This window comes from Colletotrichum lupini, chromosome 4 (assembly GCF_023278565.1).
Source record: "Colletotrichum lupini chromosome 4, complete sequence".
NCBI classification, from domain to species: Eukaryota; Fungi; Ascomycota; class Sordariomycetes; order Glomerellales; family Glomerellaceae; genus Colletotrichum; species Colletotrichum lupini.
This window is the reverse complement of record NC_064677.1, coordinates 2,855,138-2,876,741: the sequence shown is the minus strand read 5'-3', so window position 1 is coordinate 2,876,741 and position 21,604 is coordinate 2,855,138. Positions and strand designations below refer to the sequence as shown.

Below are 21,604 nucleotides of genomic sequence, written 5' to 3'. Positions count from 1 at the left end.
GCTTGCGCAAAAGAAAAAAAAGCACAGACAACCCGGGAACATCTAGAACACAGCAAAGGACAAAATAGTGCGACGTACAAAGCGAGAGGAGGAGGGGGAACGGTCGAAAGTGACGTCTCAACAATGCTGGATGGCTAGAGTTTAATCATTTCGCTAGGTATTCATCGTCCGAAGAATGAAAAGTCAAAGGGAGATAGAACGAGAGGCGGGGAATGGGGGTGGGCTTCGACCCCTTCTGTCGGTGTTGCCTTTGATCGCTCAATATTCGTCTAGTACCTACAATGTCCTTGTACGTGTGCCCTTACGCCATCAACCGTCTGTCCACCCAATGCCTTGATTATGTACCCTGCGGAAAAGAGTCTGTGCGGTAAATCTCCGTTTTCCGAAACGCCATGCCCAAAAATTAAAGTTTACCACCAAGTACAATAACAGCCCTATTCATGATATGAAAGAGAAGAATGACGTGCAGCTGCTCGCCATTTCCACTGCGCGGTGATGCAGATGGGCAGCGACAAAGAGTCAGGGGGGAGAAACGAAAACAAAAATTGCTGCAGCCACGCCCTGGCTTGTATTCCCATATGGCACACACCTCTCAGACCAGCGAAGGCTTCTTTTTGATGCCAAGCGCCGCAGAGTAATCCTTCTTCTTCTTCACCACGCGTTTGGCGGGAGGCGGCGGCGGCGGCATCATTGAAGTATCCCTCACGGTCCCCGCCGGTGCAGCAGTCTCCGACTTCTCCCCTGACATTGAGGATGACGCTGCCACCGCCAATAATGAGGAGGAGGATGTGGTTGCTGATGGTCCACCAATGACCCCTCCGTCAAACTCATCGTCGTCGATAATCTCCTCTCCAAGCCTCTCCCTCGCAGCGGCGAAAGCCTTCCGCGCAGCCTCCTCGTCCTCCTTCTCTTGCCTCGCCCTCTCCTCGTCCTCGGGCCTGACGACGTACTCGGAGAAATCCACGCCATCCTTTTCAGACCGCTGGATGCGCGCGTTGCGCTGACGGATCTCGTCGAGCGCGTCAGCGGCAGCCATCTCCAGCCTCGCGTCCTCGTTCTTGGCTTCCAGGTCCGCCATCGCGTTCTTCTCCTCCTCGCCCGCGGCTTCAGCCTCCTCGCGCTCCAACCGGTCCAGCCTCTCGTCGACGCTCTCCTTCTCGCCCTCCTTGTTGCGCCAGGGTTCCATGTTCCGTATCGCGCCCTTGATTACGGCGTAGTCGGCGATCTTGGGGTCGGTCCTGATGATGATTTCCGCCGAGCACCGCGTGCACTTCAGGTAAAAGCGGTGAATCTGGATGTTGAGATATCGCTCTGCTTGGTTCGTCTCCTTTCTGGAGTTGAATTTGCGGCCCTTGTAGATGTATTCTCCGCACGTCGTGCACTTCATCGAAAAGGGCGCCATGATGCGGACGGTCTGGACCTTAGGGCCGGTCTGCTTGGGACCGCGCTTACGCGTGAGGGCGGAGGGATCGAAATCCGGGGGGTAGTACTTCTGGAGCACTTTGCGTTCAGACATTTTGAGCGATGGGCTTCCGCAAGGTTATGCGACGATAGATTCGGGTTCGGTAGGCGCAATTGTGGGTGAAAGCGAGGTTGTCGTTAAAGTTTTTCGAGGTGTTGATATCTCGCAGGCAAACCGTGCAGCTGTGGCGGATGTCACTGATGGTGGGGCACCGTGCCGTATCGGGAAGCCGGCGAAACAGAACACCCGGTTACTGATTACGGTCATGCTTACACAAACATTCAACTTCCGTTTCTTTCAAACCGTTTCACATGTGACCATTCCTGCCAAGAGTCTCATGAAGGCACCAGTATCTTCAACTCATTCGTGAGATGCTTCTAAAAGGCCATTTCCATGATCACGAACGAGGAGGTTTCAGGCTATACTTTGCTGTTGTTAGTTCTTGGCTACTCGACTAGAAATGGATTACTCCAAAGACCGGCCAAGATCATGCTGCCAGCCCTGAAAGAACGTGTGAAGTTCTCGGAAACAACCGCTGACGAGCCTCAGCAAACCCGCGAGAACAACTTTCCCTGTCTTCACGTGTAGAACCAAGGTCCACCTTCCAGCAGAGTCTAGAACTGATCACGAGCACCCTGGCTTGAGCTTCAATTTCCCGAGTTGGGCTCTCTTTCCCAGTTCCTTGCTCTTACGGATACTCTCGGGCACCAACGCAACACTCAACTCAAATCGTGGACGGCCACCGTAGACGGATCATGGACTTCCGCAAGGGAAACGCGCGGGGGCACGTCTATAGAGTAAAGAGACGTTACATGTCGGCAGGTCTTTCACCCGCTCGCCAGGCGGCGCCTTAGTCGGCGTCGACAACAACACACTCACACCCCCTCTGGTCCCAAAATCGTTGTAAGGGACCCTTGGCTTCCGGTCACAACCGTTGGGCCCCACCGTCGATCTTGCTCGTTCCAAGGTTCGAGGCTGTCTGGAGAGGGAAAAGTTGGCATCAGTGAACCCCGTCCCCTGGCGGGCAGGGGCACGAAGTCCATCTTGCCTCGATACCGCCGGAGAGACGTACAAGTACGTCGGGCGGCATCGTGAACACCGTCGTGGTGTTGTGATTCCCGTCGGTTCCGGCACAAGCAGTCTCGTGGTTGCGACTCCAAGGGTCTACGCTAGCAATCATGAATCACCACACTAGCAGCCTAGCACACCTTTATGCGAACGATGTTCTCTCTTTTTCAGGGACCACAGCCAACTAAGGTAGACTACCTAAGTGACCGGATCAGCTCATCAGATGCAACACCTAGGAGAAGTGGGTTGAAGCTCAAGTCTGCTGTAAGGTATTGTCGAGGCATCGCACGATACGGTTCAGTAAACCTCGTGTCCTGGCGGCACTTACCGAGCATCGTCTCATGTTGCTCTTGACCGCCCACCAAGTCAACTTGATCATCTCTGCAGGATTCCAATAATTTCAATCTGCTGCAGGACCCATCTGCAGTGGGAATGAGTTGGCGTTGGCCCGGCGGTTTGACAGGAGTATGGGAATCAAGGAATCCCATGTCGATCCCTATCCTTTTCCGGAATTCTGTAAACTCTAATGGTTTTGCGGGTCTCCACGACCAAATTCTCAATGCTGCCAGCCGTCCCCTACCAACTTGGCAAAGCCTTCAAGCGCCCTCCTTGACACCCACCTCCAGCATTTCAGCCAGGAGGTCCCATTTCACAGCCGCCTCGTCGCTTGAGGCCCTGGCAACCCCTCGTAGCCCCCCACAAATGAACTTTAGGTGCCTCTCAAAGTCCGTCTTAATCTCCCGCAAGCATTCTAGGTAGCCCTTGCCTGCATTAATTGCACCCCTTTTGGTTCTGGTCCCGAGACGCTCCGCACCTTCGTCGTCACTGTCTTCGGCGTAGACAGCCGGTTTTCGACGGCGGGGACTCGCTTTCATCGGCGAGGACATGATGGAAAGACGAGATAGCTCCTGTTGTTCCTCGGCCTCCTCGGCGACGCTAGCGCTTTGTGCGTCCTCGAGTTTCGCGGCTAGGTCCATGATGTCCAGGATGCCACTGCGTATTGGATCCAGTTTTCTGCCGAGACATGCAGCGTCGATAACTTGCTTCACGAAGGCTTCGTGAAGCCTGATCATGGCATCTACATCATAGGCCTCTCGCATTTTCCAGCGGAGGGATTCTGTGTAAGGCGCTAGAACCAGCGTTGCCAGGTATGTCTGGATGCAGTTACAAAACCACATCAACTTCGAGCGGAGCAGGTAGTACAGCGCTTTGCTACCCCATACATCGCTTCTCGAAGCAAGCTCTTCGAGGATCCGGTTGCGTTGGATGAGGCCGATGGCGCGTCTGATTTGCATGAGAAATGTGAAAACTGCTTGGTATGGGGCAGCTGTGTCTTCGGTGACAACGAGCTGCACTGGCCAGGGAAGACGGTACTGGAGGGTGATTTCTGGCAAGGCCGTACGGATGAGATCGCGACCAGCGACAACAGATTTCTTCTGGCCTTCGATCCGGACAGTGACAAAGAGGCGTGTGGTATCAACTCGTGGCGAAAATGCCTCCTGAGCCAAACCAGTCAAGGAGTATCGGTCATGCCAATCGGGCCTGAGGGCGTCTAGCCGGGCGAAAATGCCTTTGCATAATTCATCAGCCGCAGCTCCATCAGCCATGAGAAAGAGGTGATGCAGTGCGCCAATATTCGACTCTAGGTTGCAAGAGTCAAAGAGCGCCTGTTTCAGAGTTTCCGAGGTCGCATGATATTTGCTCTGCATCCATAGAGTGAAGGCCGATGTGAATAGTTCGGGGAATGGTGCAAGTTCCAGGCCCGGCGGGCAGACCGCTTCGAATGTTAGAGGGGGTTCGTGATCATCCCAGAGTTGACGAAGTGCATCAAATTTTCCAAGATGTTTGAGAACAACAATACTTTTCCCAGCCGTGAAGATTTTACCAACACTTGGCTGCAGGAAGCTGGGCGCATGCAAGACCCCTTCTGATGTTCGCCTCATTTTGAATTGTTCTTGCCAGACCTGGCGCAGCGGAACCTGGGTTGGCGACTCAGACACGAAGAAGATCTTATCGCCTGGCACGAGTTGCCCCTCTGACATCCAAAGTCGAATTGGTCGGAGATAGACTTGAAAACAGTTGAAGAATATGCGTCCTAGGAAGTCATAAGTCGAATCGCGACCTGAGAGCTGGGCTCTGCTAATTTCATCGTAGACAAGCTCGAGAAAGCGGAACGCTCCACCATTCGCAGGATCGTAAAGCTGCCTTATAATCTCTGAGAGAGATACTAAAGGTTCCATCCTTGGTCTGAGTTCCTCCAGGACTGCTGCCATGCTGATGACTGTATCTTCCCGCGCCACTGCCAGACTACTCTGGATATTGGATAACCTTTCGTCAAAGGATTGCAGACAGGCAATGACATTGTCACGGAAAACCTGAAAGAGAGGCGCTGTTTGGGATCTCTTCGAAAAAGTTCGTATTTGGGAAACTTGGCGCCCGCTTTCCGCGAAGCTGCTCACAAGGGCTTTGTGTGTATCCCATTCAAGACTGGATATCTGGTAAGCCGGGTCGGCAAGACCATCTTTCTGGAACAATGTCGTGGGTAGGCCTTGTAACATGAAGAGGGCCTCTCTCATCGCCTGGAACTCTGTGATGGCGACCTTCTGCGGTCGGGCTGAAGACGCAGTCTTCTTGCCTTTCACCCTCCAAGCCTGGCTATCCTGAACAACCTTGAGGGCTGCCTCGTCAGACGAGGCAATCTCGAAAGCCTCCGGTCTCCGACCAACTGATGTATCCAGAGTTGAGAGAGATGTCTCACCAGATACACTTGATGTATCTGACTTGGCCTCGCCATATTCATCGCCAGAGTGATCGCTGTAGTCAATGGTGTTCCATATCTCAGCTTCCTCGTGCCATCCATCCTCTTTCGCGATGTCTTCCCATCTAAGCGGCGGTTCGAGGTCTTTGTCGGGCTCTCGAAGGAGTTCTAGGTCGCCAAGTCGGGTTTTCTGTGTTGGCTTATCGGAAAGCTCGAGGAGAAAATGAAGTATGTCAGGGTGCCACTTCGTTCGGAATTCTGATAACGCATCGAGCCGCTCCTTGAAGGCATCTGCCAAGCCTTCACGATGGTGGACCCTAAATCGCTCCTCCAGGCCGACAAGCTGCTTGTCAACGTCGAATTGATTGGTGCGCAGGAAGTTGTGATGCTTGAGACTGCGATGCGAAGACTCGCGCAATAAATTGAAGCGCTCCCGACTGATGTGCTGCCGTTGGTGTTAGCGACGGGCCGAGCTGCATTGCATTGTGTATGCCCATGCAAGATGGGATGAACCGTCTCCCACCTTGTCCGGTGTCGATGTGATGATGACCTCAACCAGCTCGTCGGTCAAGGCGCCGAGCTTTGCAGCGAATGTCATTGTTTGTCGTCGGAAGTAGCCAGGCGGAGGATTTCAAGGTCAGATCATGAGAAACAGGGGGGCATGTGTCGGCCTTGAGCTAATCTGTCGGCATCGTCAGGAGACGCGTTGTAGAAGTGCTTGTCGCAAGTACACGCGACAGCCATCTGGAGCGCAGGTGGTGTTAGGATGCCGGCCGAATAGAGGGGCGCGCGGGGGTACTGATCCTCCCTTATCGCTCATTACAGGGGTGCGACAGCTGGACAAAGCGCCCATAGGTCCTTGGTTCTTCCAATGCAAGACGCTAATTGGCAAATTTCACGGGGTGACATCAGCCTCAAGCATCCAACGACCTGGGACAACTGCCATCAACGCCCCCTTTTCCGATTTTTTACGCGTCACTCTTCAATCTGGCCTAGTGGTCAACAAATCTCCCTTCCACACCACCGAACGGCCCTCAAAAACCGACGGCACGAGCCGCGACCGAGAAATCTCCCACCACTCGATCGACTTCGACGACCTGGCTTTTCCGCTAGCCGTTGACTATTTGCGCAAAAGTCGAACCTGACATCGCTCGACGGCTCGACTTGTCCAGATACCTCCGCCTTCCCACATCATTCCCACGACTGCTAGCTTGCTTCCAGTCCATCTGCCAAAATGGCGGTCGCCCGCCCAGTTCGAGCTCTGGCGTTAGCCGCCGTGATGCTTTGGTGCTTCTTCCTTTACCAGATCTTTGGCCCCGAAAGGCCGATAAGCCAGAAGCCAGTGCGCTACGAGAATGGACGGGACCCCAACTTGGATCGTGAGTTGCGCCTGCAATTACTACAGTCATCGCATAGATCACTGACGACAATATCCGTGCACAGCTACCGGTGAACCTCAAGGTGTTCTGACATATGTCTCCGACAAATATGCCCCCGGCATCGAAGACTCCGCTCGCATCAATGCCACATTGTTGGCGCTGGTCAGAAACGAGGAATTAGATGGAATGATTCAGTCAATGGTCGATCTCGAGAGAACCTGGAACCATAAGTTCAACTACCCATGGACGTTCTTCAATGAGGTTCCCTTCAGCGATGAGTTCAAGAGAAGGACTCAGGCGGCCACCAAGGCTGAGTGCAGATACGGTAAGCTTTTGCGACGATTCCTTACGCAATTCTCGCGCTAATCAAACTTGTTAGAACTCATCCCTAAAGAGCACTGGGAGATGCCCTCTTGGATCAACAAAGACCTGTACGAAGAGTCCGTCAAGATCCTCAAGGAAAACGACATTCAGTACGCCGATAAGGTTTCGTACCACTCCATGTGCCGCTGGAACAGTGGCATGTTTTATAGGCACCTTGCCTTGCAGCACACCAAGTACTACTGGCGTGTCGAGCCTAAGGTCCATTTCTTTTGCGACGTTGACTACGATGTCTTCCGCTACATGCAGGACAACAACAAGACATATGGTTTCACCGTCAACCTGTACGACGCGCCCAAGTCCATTCCAACGTTGTGGCCTGAGACTAGAAAGTTCCTCGCGCAGCACCCCGAATACCTCCACGAGAACAACGCCATGGACTGGCTCACCGACAAGGCTGGTCGTCCCGAGAACAACGTTGATGCGAATGGCTACTCTACCTGTCACTTCTGGAGCAACTTTGAGATTGCCGACATTGACTTCTGGAGGAGCCAAGCGTATGAGGACTACTTCCAGCATCTGGACCGCGCTGGGGGTTTCTTCTACGAAAGATGGGGCGATGCTCCTGTCCACAGCATTGCTTTGGGCCTTTTCGAGGACAAGTCCAAGATTCACTGGTACGTTTTGCCAAGCCTCACGAAGCTCCATACGGAAGATCAGTCAATTAACATGCACCAGGTTCCGCGACATCGGATACCAGCACATTCCCTTCTTCAACTGCCCCAACTCGAACAAGTGCAAGGGCTGCGTAACAGGCCGCTTCACTGATGGCGAGGCCTGGCTGCACAAGGACGACTGCCGCCCGAACTGGTTCAAGTATGTCGGCATGGACTAATCAACCGAAGTGGTTTCAAAGCACGATTGCTGTTCTATGTAATTTTTGGTTGGCACCGATTGGGGATTTCCAGGGAAGCATCTGGGTACATTGGTGTTGGGCGTCTGCGGAACATCCACTTGTGTGTGTAGAGTACCACGGGGTCAGAGACGGACATGACTCTGTATGATTTGGAACATTTTGTTAGATACGTGAACGTCCGGAATGACGATACCTCATCACTGTTGCGATTATATCATAGCGATGCATCATATATGACTTCTAGAGTGAACCAAAGACAGTAGCTATCCCTGACGTGCCACCGACGCAGAACTGATCTCCCCATCCATCGGCCCTCCAGGCCATGCAGCTGATGACGTTGCTCCTCTCCTTCTCCTTGCCATCTTTACCTAGCATTCTCTTCTTGGGCTCGAAGCCCTCTGGGCACGGCACCCGGACCGTTGCAACCAGCTTGCCCGTCAAGAGGTCCCACGCCCATATCTTGCCGTCACCGTTCAAGCCCGAAGGTCCCGTGCCGGCTGTAAGCTCATCGCCTGCAATGACATATTTTTCCTTGCTACCGAGGACGGCCTGCACGCGCAACTCCTCATTTCTCCATCCGTCATCTGCGTACGTCTTCAGGCACGTCCCGCTCTCCCGGTCCATCAGCCGGATTTTGCTGTCCAACGATCCGACCAACATGGCTTTGCCGTCCCGCGTGAGCTTGAGACTGGTCACGCTCGCCCCAATGACATCCGTCACGCAACGTCCCATCCGGACATCGTAGCTCCTCACCCTCCCGTCAACGCTGCCCGCAATGACCTCCGCGTCCCTCACCGCGAGCGCCGTGATGGCGTCCTTGGCCTCGTCCAAGACCTGGATGGGCTTTGCCGAGTTGGATTTGGCGTCCCATACGCGCACGCTCGTGTCGAAGCCCCCGGAAATGACGAGCGAGTCCCCGTCGCCGGCGAACGAGACGCAGTTGACGCGCGCCGTGTGACCGTGCGCGTTGCCGCCGAAGCGGCGGATCGTCTTGGCTGTGGCGACGTCCCAGAGGAAGGCGGCGCGGTCGCCGCCGACGGAGGCGAACCGCTCGTTGTCAGAGGAGACGGAGAGGTCGAGGACCTCGTAGCCGTGGGCTGTGTAGGTCTGAATGAGGCGGGCTTCGGGGACGGCGGGCTTGGTGGTTCCCGGCGTCTTGCTGCTGTTGATGGCTGAGCTGTAGCGCTGGGGCTGGTTGTGAGATGCCGGGTTGTAGAGCCTGATGTTGCGGTCCGCTGAACCGGTGAGGATGTATGTTCCTGGCGATGCTGAATATGAGACAGCATGAACGGGTCCTACTTGAAGTCAGCCTCTGATCCTTGTAAACTGCCGAGGAAGTCGACTCTTGTCTTTTCTTGGCCTATGAGTTTAATGGCCAAACGACGCAACTCACCATTCGAGCCCAGCAAGTGAGCGACCGGTCTGTCAGGAAACGACATCTTGAAAGGTCGGCAATGTGCCCATCACCGTGTATATCTGACCAGAAGACTACAATTTTTCATTTCTCGACGAGATACAAATTTCAAATTACGATGCGTCCATGTTTGCTCTCTCTTGCTATAGAGGAGGATTGATGATCTTGCAGTGCCAGTGAATAAGTGTTTGTCTGGGTGGATCGCTTTATTGCATATTTGGTACCCACAGAGACAGCTTCGAATGATTCTCACATCGCGAGCACTCACAGTCTTATCACTGACAGCTAAGAAATGCTGGCGAAGACTTAGAATATCACATAACAGCAGATTCTGTTGAAGGCAAGGTCCTTTGGTCCACGGCTGGTCCTGAATTCGGCATCGCGCCGGCTGGCGTAAGGATAGGCTTCAGGGACAACGTTCAGCCGGACTTTTTCATCAATGGCCGGTTGGCCCAATGGCAAGGCGTCTGACTACGACTAAGTGTGTTATCAGGAGATTCTGGGTTCGACCCCCAGACTGGTCAATTTCTTTTGCATTTTGGCTGCCATGAAGCAGCTACATCTTATTTTTTGTCTTCTTATCATCATCGTCGTTGGCTCATCTTCATCCTGGGCAAGATGCTTTTTGCACTGTCATGCTCTACGACAAAGCAAGAAGCGCGCAATCGACGTCCGCCGTGATACCCTCGTCAAATCCTCTGCCACATTCATGGTGCCCTTGATGTTTTGGCCACTCATTGAGGACGAAGAAGACTGTGATGCAGGACGCAGCTTGAGCTCTTCCAGTGCCTTTGCTAGCCGTTGGATAGCTATGGGCATATATTCCCTTTTGTCGGTGTAGACCAATCTGAAGCAGCCCGGAACCGTCGATAGGGAGAGCTATGTGAATGTCAATCATCTCATTACAGTTTTAGTTGACATGAAAGACCTACTTCTCCAGGACTGAGAAAGACACCTGCTTCATGCAAAAGATATCGACAGAGTCTCATCTCGCGGCTTCCGTCGCGTTCAGCCGAATGCTCACCGTGATCCAACCAAGCCGTCAGCTTGATGAAGATGAACACCCCACTGTTGGCCGGCACGAATGGAATTCCGCTCTCCTTCAAGAGCTGCGTGGTCAACCTATACTGCGCCTCGAGTCGTTCACGGTAGATCTTAAGATGTCTACCGACAGCTTCCTCGTCAAGCAAGAAGTGCGTGAAGAATGCAGTCGAGAAAGTCGAGACCCATGTAAACAGCACTAACCTCCTCAGAGAACGCCAGAGGAGCTCGTTCCGCGTCACGAGGAATCCGAGCCGCAGACCGCCGCAGCCAAAGTCTTTGCTTGCGCCGTACATGCAGTGGATGTTCTCAGCGAGCACACCGCGAGGTGGATCATCCTGTATGCTTAGCACGGAGGTGAATGGGGGAAGCGTCTGTCCATCTGCGTCCGTTATGCCGGCAAAGGTCGACATGGCGTAGATCTCGTCGGATAGAAGGTGCATGTTCTTTTGTCCGCAGAATCTCGCAATCTCGACAAGGGAAGTGCTTGGGTAGGTCCGGCCGCAGGGGTTGCTCGGGTTACAGAGGAGGAGGGCCTTGGGGACAATACCGTCTGCCAGAGCTGCGATGTAGGCTCTGGAAATTTCTTCAATGAGCAAAGGGGCAGACTTCTCGTCAAACTGGCTCTCAATGGGCTCGGGGTTGACCTTGATTAGGCTGACGCCTGCTCTGGCGCACAGGTCGTGGGGAAACATTATGTAAGTTGGAGTGATGACCATGATGCCCTCGCCTGGATCGCACATTCCGAATGCCATCATGTCTATGAGTGAGGTCACGCCGTTGGTCACCAGTATGTCAACGGATGTGACTGACCGCGCAGGACCGAAATAGCGATTCACAAAGCTACTCATTGCATCGGCTAGCTCTATCGACCTATTATTAGCAAATAGTATAAAGGCCTTGGAATATACTTAATACTCACCTTTCGGTCCCATAACATCACCGTATCGAGTTGCTGTAAGATCATGTCAGTTCAAACTCTCGACCAGACTACAAGCTACTCATGCCTTTCACAAAATCGTAAGCCTTGGAAAATCGGTCCATCTCTTCTGCCAGAACATCGCCCATCAAACCATTGATGGCACCGGAGAGGTCAATGACTCCATCAGGGCACGTAGCTGGGTCGTACTGCGGGAGTTTACTGGCTTCATTTTCCAAGTCGATGAAGCCTCCGGACTCCAAATTTGCCAAGGCTCGCGAGGATGGCTTGATAACGTGCTTTCCGGATGCCATGTTTTGGGAAACACTCAATCATTGATGTGAGTGCGATCCGGAGTCGAAGCCTATACCCCGCCCGAAGCTGATGTCGGATAAGATACGGTGCCTCCGATCTGATTCGGCGTGATGAGATAGCCGAAATTTTGATCCTGGCACTCTACCTTGATTCGTCTCCATAGTCGAAGAGTCTCCTCGCCCGTGAAATGGTGTGCCCATGTATCAGATTGTCACGAGAAACTCACGTTGATACACCAATTATGTGAAGCTGATAATCGAGATCAATCCGATCATCCTGGAAGAGGTTCATTTTCCAGGCTGCAGTTCTCCCACGCCTTCACTTTTTACTATCAATCCAAGTCGCAAGGAACCTCAGACGCCGTCAATCATGACAGGAGCTGATCTAGTTTCTAGCATTCCACTCATCACATCTGGACCCTTTCCCGCTGCCGTTCCGGCCTCATTCCAAAGAACCACGGCATGGCGCAGTCTCTTGGTGTGGCTTGCAAGGGAAGACCCCTTTCATTTGATTCTCTAGCTTTCACGCGCAATTCGAAATCTCAGGAACAACCCGGATCGTTGGGTCCGAAGGGCGCCGACGGCTGCACACGCGCAACCGACCGTTGATGATCAAGCTCATGGCTGGAACGTTTCTTTACGCCATCTGGACCCCGCTTGTCTGATCCCAATCACTTGAGGCGCACAGGGTCCAGCTGAACCGTGGGCAGCAGAGACACGATGTCTCTGTGTAATCAAACTGGAAACACCACTGATTCCTCGCGGGAAATAACTTCATCGCCGTTGCTTCCCTTGTTTCATGACACAGGTTCAGGTGCCTCGTCTCCTTCAATAAAGCTGTCAGTTGTGAACCGCAAAGACGGGAGTGAGCCAGCTGAGGCACGCATGTAGAAGCGCCCTGAGGAGAGGTCCAGCGGTTACAGACGTTGGGCCCGCTGAGCGACTGCTAAAGATTAGGGGGTCTCAGGCGCTAAACCGGCAGAAACCCCACCCTCAATCGCGGAACGATCCTTACATTGTCACCAGACCTAAGCTACCATTAATACCCACTGGCCCAGATCGTCTAGTTGGTTAGGATGATACGTTGTGGTTCTTCTATACAGCGATCCGTGTTGACGGCGGTTCGAATCCGCCTCTGGGCAATAACCTTTTGCTTTTGCCACACATCATCCTTATGAAGTCGAAAATGGTGATCTTGACTACTCTGTGCCGTATTATTTGTTCTCTTGCAATATTGCAAGCGCCTGACATATTCTGATGTGGGATGGTATTTTAAATGCGTATATATCCAAGCTTTTTGAAACTCAGTCTCATAGACGAATCAGGACTGATCGAACATTCCCGCTGCCCTTGACAGTAATCATCTCCCTATCGACATGGAATGAACTCATTTCATCTTCTTCGGGCGATAAGTCTGGCCAGTCCCTCCAGAGCTCGCACAAAGCATGCCTCGTAAAGTCATTGCGTCTGACGAGCTTGACAACCCTAAGAGCCTGTTCCTCATCTCCCACCTCGAATAGTAAGACTCGCGTCCGTAGCCGACTTCCAATGTCGAGCAATCTGGCGTAAAAGACGTCGGCATGATCACACCCCTCATACGTAGGCACCATCTCTCCCGGCACGAGCGCGAGCTTCGGCTCGTACTTTCGCACAGAGTAGCCCATCTGGCCCTGACCATAGGTCCAAACCTTGCGTGATATGTACGGCGGGTTTGATACCAGTACATCGCATCGTTGAAGCGACTGCATATCAGCCTCCTGGAAGACGTCTGCTTTTCGGAAAGTCACCTCCTTGTCGGGAGACGGCGGTATTAGTGAATTTGTAGCCATGTTGCGCCGCAAATTTTCTCGCGAGAGATTGACAGCGATGGGCGAGACATCAACGCCCGCGACGCTAAGCTTCTTGGCCCATCGTGTAAGACGCTCGTACAGCGCGAGCGCGATACACCCAGTGCCCGTACAAAAGTCCACGACCCGCAGCTCTCTGTTCTCGAAACCAGGCAGCTGGCCAAGCGTGATCATGTCGGCCAGATGGATCGCGTACGCCTCCGTCTCGGCGCGCGGGGCGAGCACGCCGGGCCGGCACTTGATGTCGAGTGCTCCGAAGGGCTGGGAGCCGAGGACGTACTGCAGGGGCACGCCGCGGCCGCGTTTTGCGCAGAGGCGTGCGACGCGGGCTTCTTGCTCATCTTGGCTGGGCAGAAGCGCTCTTGATGACGGCTGCCTACCGCTGCTTGCGACGTGCGACCTGATCCAGCGAAGCTCGGTCACCGCGGAGGGTACATCGCGGCACGCCGGCAGGAGGACGGCGGCATGGGGTGAGATGGCGTGGGCGCGGCGGAAGAGGCAGGGCGGTAGGCGAGGCATCTACCGCGGTGCGCGCACGCTTACTTTCTGTGTGTTTCTTCTCTCCGGCCGCTGACTCACTGCATTGCGCGTCATGAGGGGAAAGGATGACTAGATGGCGTGAGGAAATTCGTGGATGAGATGAAGTTTGTGTGAGGAAGACGAAAGGGTAAACCAGGTGTGAGGTGAAAGTTTTGGGGGAGCTTGGGAGCTTGGAGCTTGGGCCACACCGAGCCGCATACACCGCGGGAGGTCGAGCTTATTGAAGCCATCGTCGGTACATTGGAGGCCTGGATAGTGGAAGAAACAATGGTCTTTCTGGTGAAATATGTTAAGAGTTCCAAGCTTCCAGGTGTGTTTAGTATGTACGGGTAACCAGTGTCTTATTTCACTCTTGTCGGTGGGCGGAATGAACAGAACCCGACTGTCTCCCGTGCCTGACTTGAATTAACACGGCTCTCAACCATGATGGTTCTAGATTCTGCAGCCGCACGGGATTACTAGATTGCCTCACACTCCCCATCGGTTCCGTCAAGGTTGTAGAATCATGTCCTCAGGGCTCATCAATGGCTATCTTGGTCTCCAAACTAGACACAGCTTCCACTTCCTCTGAAGACTCTTCCTGTCGGCATACTTCAGGAAAGCACCTAGTTTTCTACAATCCATCCTATTTTCCTCCTTCAATCCAATAACTTCTCCATCAAACTCTTGCTATCAAGTCACCAAACCACACATCGCCGGATCAAATCACACCATACCTCAGCTCCAAAAAAACAATCACTCAACTCTCAGAAAAAACGAAATAAGCAAAAACCCAACTCACAACCAAACCCCTCCGACAAAATGCACTTAAGACTCCACCACTTCGTCCTCCTCCTCGCAGCCCTTCTCTGCCTCGTCGACCACGCCGACGCAAACCGCTCCTACTACACCTGGTACCGCAGAAGGTGCTGCAACCAACCGGAGCGGAAACTGTGCAGAGAAGCCCTCGTCCGCTGGAGGTATTGCAACGACGCTGCCCGCAGGGGCGGCCTTCCGCCGGGCCCGTGCATCTGGACCCAGCAGTGGTGGGAAAGGGCTCACCATGCCTGCAGGCCCGGTATCGAGGGCCCTACGGACTGGGTTGATCCCGATAAGCCTGTTCTCCCCCAGGTCGAATATTAGAAGTGAAAACATCGATCTTTTCTTGTTTTAGGGGGGGGGGGAGGGGAATGTCCAAGAATACGACGATGGAATCAATCGTGTCACTCTATTCGGTTCCGTCATAATGGGGATTCGAAAATGGGGGGTTTCCTCGACCGAGCGAGTTGGAAGGATGTTGGTATCGCTTAGGGGCTAGAGACATCGCCTCGTAGTACCCAAAGTCAAGGGATGGAGGCATCCCAAGGTGCTCTTCTTAGGTGCGGTATTTCGACTCTCAGTCTCCGTCGTGATGTATGGAGCTCCTGTACTTAGCCTATTAGCGCGGTTCGGTCAGTTTTCATCTAAGTTGTTAGCCCAAGGGAGTTGAATGATGTCATGTGACACGAACATTACAGAGACATCGATAATATTGAAGCATCAGGGCGACCCAAAAGGTAATAAATCATAAAGGCTTTCTTTTTGTTCCGAAATAACGACTGGGTAATCGCGACTAAATCTCAAATTCGTACAATACTGTTACAATGTCTCAAACCCCTGAAAGGTGATTGAGATATTATCCCATCCGTAAAACTCCCCAAATCCGAATGGGCGAAATAAGTAACGTCGAAGAAGAACCTTCACACCTCCGTAACCGTGATGTTCATGACGTTGTTCTTGTAATCCTTGATAAAACTCTCGTAGCGCGGATAAACCTCCTCATCGTCGACCCGAAGCCGGTCCTTTTGACCCTCGTTCCCTTCCTCCTTTTCTTCTTCTTCGTCGCCGACTTCTTGCTCCTCCTTCTCGATGGCGTCGATATCCTCCTCTTCCTCTACCTTAGTCTCATCTCCTTCCTCATCGCCGTCCGAATAGTCATCCCAGAAATTCCCATCCTCAAAGTAGTAATCCGCCCACTCGCCGTAGACCTCCGGCTCAGGTTGCTGTTGTTGCTGCTGTCCCCCCTCGGAATCCTCTTCCGGCCGCGCTTCTGGTAGCCACGACTGGAATCTTGATATCGGGGCCCCTGTATTGAGGATCGTATCTTTGGAAGAGCGCCATGAGTACTTCCGCGGCACCGGCTCAGGGCTTATGTTCATCTGGTGAACAATGTGATCTGAAGGCGGAGGCGTCATCGGTTCGGATGTCGCCCGTAGACAAGGGTCCGTGAACGGTGTAGCAGGCCGATCTTTCACTGGCGTCAGAAGGGGAGGCGAGTATGAGCCAACAGACTCGTCCCCGACGACAGTGGGTGACAGCGCCTCGGAGGATGAGCGGACAGTAACTCGCTGAGGGCATGGCGAGTCCATGTCTCTCGACGAGAAGAGGGACTCGATGCTGTCATCGGACCAGCGAGATGTATTGGCTTTTGGCGTGTGAAAGCTTAGCCTTGATTGACTGCGGGGCACAGTCGGCGGTGGAGAGAGGGGGGCAACACCGACGGCCACTGTAAGACCGCATCGGGGCTTTTCTTCGACGTCCCCTGCGTCACTAACACTGGGTGTGCTGGTGTGGTATGATCGCCGTGATGCCATCGTCGACTTGGTCGAGCTTCTGCCCACTTCCACAACCTTGGCCGGGCCGGAGGAATTTGTTCTCGCGAGACGAGCTTCCTCCAAGTGCACACTTTCGACCCTCACGCTCCGCAGATACCTACGGTCCTCGGCCTCCTGCTCGTCCGGGTACGGCCACATCTTGAGGCCCGTCTTGACGCCTCCCCTCTTGTGTTCTTCTTGTCTCTGCAAAGACATAAGGAATGCCATGCACTGTTCGTCATTCGGAATGGCCCGTTTTGATATCGGTCGTTCCGGCCTGTCAGGCGTATGTATAATTCGAAATGACGAGTCCTCGTCGAGAAGCTTTGGCGGTAGCGTTCTGGGTGATTTGGGTGATAGAGGGAATCTCGGCGATTTGGGTGAAAGTGGAAACCTTGGCGACTTTGGGGATTTGGGTGACTTTGGTGATTTAGGAGACGTCATGAGGTTCTTTATCTTGAGGCCTTTCAGGTACGGCGACAATTGCGTGGTCCAAGTCGATTTCCTTCCATGATCATTCATGTTGACTGTTTGAGGGATTGTCCATGAGGAAGGCAATGCCGGCGGGGTTGGGTGTTTAATGTCCATGGCTTCAAAAGAGGCTTCCATGAAAACCACTCCTCTTGACAGACATCCGAGGTAGGGGAAGAAAAACCTGGATGGCGAGAGTTCAAGCTGCTTATGCACCGTCGAGGGAAACTCTTTGTAAAGGCTGCAGGCGAAAGCCCATCATGGTGGTCCGGTCGCTGGCAGACAAAGAATGCTTAGTTGAATAGCTTCTCATTTCGGCCAAAGACACTGAGGAATGTGGCCGGCCCCAAAAGAGTTTACCACCACATGCCTTTGTTCCGGGTGATGATCCCCGACATAAGCCGTCTACACGCTGGAAAAAAAATAAACGCCAAAGTATGAATTAACCCCCGCGTGGTTTGACCTTATCATGGATGTTCTCCCTCGCAGGATTTGAGACATTGCCCCACCACGAGTTCAGACTATAGCCCAACCGTGACAGTCATGTTATTACTCAGGACCAACATGACGGGAGGGAGCTCGTGGCAGAGGACTTCAACGTCCGATAGATACTGCACGCTCGCCAGCTCATCCTGGCAAGTCCCCTCCGTGGGCACGGGCAACGTGGTGAACATGACGGCTGTATCTTTGCTGTTTTGCCGCATCAGCTCATTGAGGATGACATGCTGCGCTCGCGATGGCAAATCGTTGAACGAGAGCGAGATGCCTTGCGTCGAGTAGGGCGAGCCGGGCCCGTCTGCGTCGGGTCTCGAGTCTAATCTGTAGCGTCCCACAAGTTCCGCCATGTTCATGTGGACGTCGCCTAGATCTGCAGTAGACGCGACCGAAGCTTTGCGTGATCTGCACGAGAGTTCCGCAAACGTACTATTCGGCTCGAACTCTTCAGCCGCCGTCACCGTCATCTCGGGCACAGGCCGACTGGAGAACCGTCCTGCGGAGGACTGTCTTGAGAATGCGGGTTGTTCCGCCCGCGGCGTCTCTTCCTCGGTGGTGTCTGCAAACATGATTGTCGGACCAGACGCACCCTCCACATCGGTTCTGGTCTCCGGCATTGGACGACTTGAGAACCTCACTGCTGATGATTGTCGAGAGAGCGTTGGTCTCGTTGCTGGGGTTGCTTTCCCTGATACACTTCCCGAGGTCGCATCGTAAGTGTTGATACCCGCCGACCGAAACCCGCCCATGGAACGAGCAGATATGTTTCGATCAAGCACAGGTCGTTCCAGCGGAGTTGGAGGCGCTGACACGTTTTCGCCCCTTCCCACGTGGCTTGGGCCCGCCTGACCTTCAGAACGAGCTTGTGACACCATCGTGCCGTATGATGCTGCCGGTGCAGCGCTCTTATTCGATTTGCTCCTTTTTTGTTTCGATGGACTCGTGAGTAGGTCGTCGCTCTGGCTTCGCCCTCGTCCTCGCCCAAGTAACAACGGCCGCCTGGGAGCGTCGACCTCTGGCATCTCGTCCTCGCTGTAGTCACTGCTGCCAGGTTCAAATTCAGAATCGGAATCAAGGCAAGATGGTTGTTGTTCTTGATCACTCATCTCACCGTCGGAGCCAGAGGCGTCTTCAAAAACCTCATCTCCCAAGTGAGACGTATGAATTCCAACACTGACGCCAAGGCGGGACAACCTCGAAACCGTCGGCTTCCTGGGCAGTTCCCCAAAGTGCACCAGACTTGGTCGCCGTCCACTTTCAATATCGTCCAGTGATACATGCGGGTTGAACACGCCAGGCCGCCCTGCGGTTGACTCGATGATATTCGCGAAAGACGTAAGCTCTTCGGTTGAGTTCAGATTTGGCTCACGGCCTCGGAACCTCTGCAGGTCGTCCCACCACTCTTCATCCTTTAGTATATCGTGGACCATAATCTGAGACTCGAGGTCGTTACTTTGGCCGTTGATGATCAGCTCATACGTATTGAGGTGTCCGGAAGCCAGCCAAAACACGATGACCTCGGCCTCGATCCTCAGCTTATCTAGCAAGGCCTTGACTCGCGCCCTTTCTTCTTCCACTTCACTTTCGTACTCCACAAACACCATGACGCGAATATTGTATACTTTGTGCCATGTCGGAACGCTGTAGAGGATATAGCCTAGTTGGAGAATCAAGGTATCTGCAAATGTATCAGCGAAATTCGTATTGAAACAACAATCCTGCTCACATGTGTCGAAGTTGGTTGTCAAGACACTTTTCCCATCTGACAGAACTTCTGCCGACATTTGTATCGGCCAGAGATCGAGATGTTTCTTGACGTTGGCTTTGTCCTTGCGCGGCGTTTCCAGATTTTCAAAGCCTTTGCCAATTGCGACATTCAGTTTGTACCTCAGAGCGAGATCTTCCAACATAGTCATGTAATTGGTCACACTCATCATGCCCTCTGTCTTCATCACATCCGTAGGCAGCATGCCTTCCATCAGACGCGCTGATGTGTCGCCTCGTCTCCTGCGTGAAGGCCTCTCTTTGGCTTTGGCCTGAGGGCGGGCGTTCATGTTCGACGAGCTCGGTGCTTTCGGAACCTGGAAAGAAGGTCGAGAATCTCGCAGCTCGTCCATGTTGTAGAATCCCATGACAGCAATATTTGGCCGCATGCCCCCTAGCCCAGCCGATAGAATCAAGTTTCGGATACCCCAGGTAATGGTTGGGGACATTGTAAGCTGCACGAAGGCCTTGATACGGGAGAACTCCGAGATGTACTTTGTCCATGCTGCCTGTTGAAGTCTGGCTTCGTGAACGCCGCTGTTGAAATCGTCCGTCACAATGACGTGGCCGAGAATATAGAGACCGCCTTTCTTTACGGAGTTGCAGAATTGAATCAGTCGAGTTTGGCTCCTAGGATTGTTGATGAGCAGAATGATTTGGGGCCTCCAAAACTTGATATGCTCCGGCCGCAATCGCAGCAAGTACTTTCTCACTTGGTGGTAGATGAGATTTTGCGAGACGTCGCCCCATCGCTTTGGTGGGCTGAGATAGTGAATCAGGGAAAAGAGAAAGATGAGCAAGCAGACTGCAGTAGCCGCATAAGTCTGGTCGATGAAGAACATGGCCGCTGCAGACATGATGCTGCCAGCAAAAGCTGTCTCCCAACTGAAGAACTTGAATGCAGGCCGAAAGTTGGGAGCTGATCCTATCTTGAGTAGGAAACATGCCAGGTTCATGACGAAGAAGGTCATCTGCTCTCTGTTAGTCCCAAACAGCTTCGTCTAGACTGAGTAAGCGGGTGCTCACCTGATAGCCCATGGAGATTAAAGTCGCAATCTGGTTCAAATTGGCGAACATGGCGATCTGGGCAAGCACATATGTGAGGATAATGGCTTGAATTGGTTCATCAGCCCTCTTCGTTCCTTTCGAAAATGGCAGCAGACCGGGCAGCAACTTGTCTCTGGCCAGGGCTTGCATGAGCTTGGCAGCACCAATGAGTCCCATCACGGCGGAGAAGAAGGTGACGGCACACTCTCCTGCAAGGATCAAAGGTGGAGACAAGCTCGTGACCGATATAATGTTTGTGTTGTTGAGAAATGAAGCATGCGTTGTGGTGGAAGCCATGGAGAAGACTACAACCAGGTACGCAATGAAGGTGGTCATCATCGCCCAGAGAGTTCCCTTCGGGATGTCTTTGCTAGGATTTACCAGATCTCCAGACATTGAAGCCCCTGCGAAGATTCCTGACGTGGCTGGGAACAGGATGGCAAAGACCTCTCGAAAAGTTTCAAATCCTTTGAAAGACTCGCTTTTTGTATGGGGAGCAAAGTTGTCCACCAACGTCTCGATACTAAAGCCGGTGAATCGTACACCAAGTCCATCATCTCGAAAGGGAGACTTAAACGCGGAAGATATCGGAATGCTTATAATGGCGAGACTCAATATGACAAGCAGCGCATTGCTAGCCTTGGCAAATATGCCGCTCCCGGCCAAGCACAATCCAGCACAGAGCAGCAAAGCCAAGGTTTGGAGCATGTAGACAGTCCAGTAGCCTTGGGGAAAAGACCCCCCGACGTTCAGCTTTATGCAGTCAATGAGACCAACAACATTGAGAGCGGTATTGAGGACCTGAGCGAGGTAGAAGAGCATCCCGATGGAACCGCCAAACTCAGGGCCAAGAGACCGCGAGATTACGTAGTAGGCGCCTCCGCCCTTAACTTCGCCATTTGAAGCTATAGCAGACAGAGAGAGCGTTGTCAAGAAGTCTACAAGATAAGCCGTAACGAGTAGTCCTGTGGTTGTTTTGTTAGTGTAGGCTTAGACGGAGTGAGCGCGTCTGTGTTAGTAGCTGACGAACCAAGCATGCCCAAAAGCCCAACTTGACCAAGAATCCAGCCAAAACGGAGAAACATGAGAATGCTGAAGATATTGAGACAGACGGGGATATAGACCCCCGAAACTGCACCCAACTTGGCCTTGGTACTGGTCTGCTCCATGCTGGAGAGACTCGGTCGTCTGTCGTCGCCGCCCATAGTGAAGGTCGGAAAAGGGGGTCCGGTCGTA

The 21,604-nt window shown here is 53.1% G+C and overlaps 11 protein-coding genes and 2 non-coding genes across 13 annotated transcripts; 5 read left to right on the top strand and 8 right to left on the bottom strand.

The window, feature by feature from the left end:
- Positions 1-592: 592 nt before the first annotated feature.
- Positions 593-1,516, bottom strand: CLUP02_08001 (uncharacterized protein; the record flags this gene model as incomplete). The annotated part of the gene is made up of 1 exon (XM_049286993.1): positions 593-1,516. The coding sequence occupies one exon, from the start codon at positions 1,514-1,516 to the stop codon at positions 593-595; it is 924 nt and encodes a 307-aa protein (XP_049144136.1).
- Positions 1,517-1,727: 211 nt separating this feature from the next.
- CLUP02_08000 (uncharacterized protein) lies at positions 1,728-2,210 on the top strand (the record flags this gene model as incomplete). Its single annotated transcript, XM_049286992.1, has 3 exons — positions 1,728-1,828; positions 1,921-2,046; positions 2,123-2,210. 3 exons carry the CDS (start codon positions 1,728-1,730, stop codon positions 2,208-2,210), a joined length of 315 nt encoding a protein of 104 aa, XP_049144135.1.
- A 127-nt stretch (positions 2,211-2,337) lies between these two features.
- On the bottom strand, positions 2,338-3,018 carry CLUP02_07999 (uncharacterized protein; the record flags this gene model as incomplete). The annotated part of the gene is made up of 4 exons (XM_049286991.1): positions 2,338-2,437; positions 2,497-2,631; positions 2,729-2,792; positions 2,859-3,018. 4 exons carry the CDS (start codon positions 3,016-3,018, stop codon positions 2,338-2,340), a joined length of 459 nt encoding a protein of 152 aa, XP_049144134.1.
- Positions 3,019-3,126: 108 nt separating this feature from the next.
- CLUP02_07998 (Spc97/Spc98 family protein) lies at positions 3,127-5,886 on the bottom strand (the record flags this gene model as incomplete). The annotated part of the gene is made up of 2 exons (XM_049286990.1): positions 3,127-5,733; positions 5,812-5,886. The coding sequence occupies 2 exons, from the start codon at positions 5,884-5,886 to the stop codon at positions 3,127-3,129; spliced, it is 2,682 nt and encodes an 893-aa protein (XP_049144133.1).
- A 636-nt stretch (positions 5,887-6,522) lies between these two features.
- Positions 6,523-7,883, top strand: CLUP02_07997 (glycolipid 2-alpha-mannosyltransferase; the record flags this gene model as incomplete). The annotated part of the gene is made up of 4 exons (XM_049286989.1): positions 6,523-6,667; positions 6,732-6,992; positions 7,047-7,665; positions 7,727-7,883. The coding sequence occupies 4 exons, from the start codon at positions 6,523-6,525 to the stop codon at positions 7,881-7,883; spliced, it is 1,182 nt and encodes a 393-aa protein (XP_049144132.1).
- Positions 7,884-8,144: 261 nt separating this feature from the next.
- CLUP02_07996 (WD domain-containing protein) lies at positions 8,145-11,592 on the bottom strand (the record flags this gene model as incomplete). The annotated part of the gene is made up of 5 exons (XM_049286988.1): positions 8,145-9,172; positions 9,963-10,197; positions 10,251-11,119; positions 11,282-11,314; positions 11,433-11,592. The coding sequence occupies 5 exons, from the start codon at positions 11,590-11,592 to the stop codon at positions 8,145-8,147; spliced, it is 2,325 nt and encodes a 774-aa protein (XP_049144131.1).
- Positions 9,760-9,842, top strand: CLUP02_tRNA134. Its single transcript has one exon. It is a non-coding gene; the product is annotated as a tRNA-Arg (tRNA).
- A 1,052-nt stretch (positions 11,593-12,644) lies between the features above and the next one.
- On the top strand, positions 12,645-12,734 carry CLUP02_tRNA135. Its single transcript has one exon. It is a non-coding gene; the product is annotated as a tRNA-His (tRNA).
- On the bottom strand, positions 12,656-13,958 carry CLUP02_07995 (HemK family methyltransferase; the record flags this gene model as incomplete). The annotated part of the gene is made up of 2 exons (XM_049286987.1): positions 12,656-12,846; positions 12,911-13,958. 2 exons carry the CDS (start codon positions 13,956-13,958, stop codon positions 12,656-12,658), a joined length of 1,239 nt encoding a protein of 412 aa, XP_049144130.1.
- A 71-nt stretch (positions 13,959-14,029) lies between these two features.
- On the bottom strand, positions 14,030-14,404 carry CLUP02_07994 (uncharacterized protein; the record flags this gene model as incomplete). The annotated part of the gene is made up of 2 exons (XM_049286986.1): positions 14,030-14,282; positions 14,358-14,404. The coding sequence occupies 2 exons, from the start codon at positions 14,402-14,404 to the stop codon at positions 14,030-14,032; spliced, it is 300 nt and encodes a 99-aa protein (XP_049144129.1).
- A 99-nt stretch (positions 14,405-14,503) lies between these two features.
- Positions 14,504-15,101, top strand: CLUP02_07993 (uncharacterized protein; the record flags this gene model as incomplete). Its single annotated transcript, XM_049286985.1, has 2 exons — positions 14,504-14,561; positions 14,701-15,101. 2 exons carry the CDS (start codon positions 14,504-14,506, stop codon positions 15,099-15,101), a joined length of 459 nt encoding a protein of 152 aa, XP_049144128.1.
- On the bottom strand, positions 14,787-15,113 carry CLUP02_07992 (uncharacterized protein; the record flags this gene model as incomplete). The annotated part of the gene is made up of 1 exon (XM_049286984.1): positions 14,787-15,113. One exon carries the CDS (start codon positions 15,111-15,113, stop codon positions 14,787-14,789), a length of 327 nt encoding a protein of 108 aa, XP_049144127.1.
- A 584-nt stretch (positions 15,114-15,697) lies between these two features.
- Positions 15,698-21,573, bottom strand: CLUP02_07991 (amino acid permease; the record flags this gene model as incomplete). Its single annotated transcript, XM_049286983.1, has 7 exons — positions 15,698-17,303; positions 17,391-17,467; positions 17,526-17,583; positions 17,627-19,235; positions 19,284-20,292; positions 20,348-21,333; positions 21,399-21,573. 7 exons carry the CDS (start codon positions 21,571-21,573, stop codon positions 15,698-15,700), a joined length of 5,520 nt encoding a protein of 1,839 aa, XP_049144126.1.
- Positions 21,574-21,604: the final 31 nt, after the last annotated feature.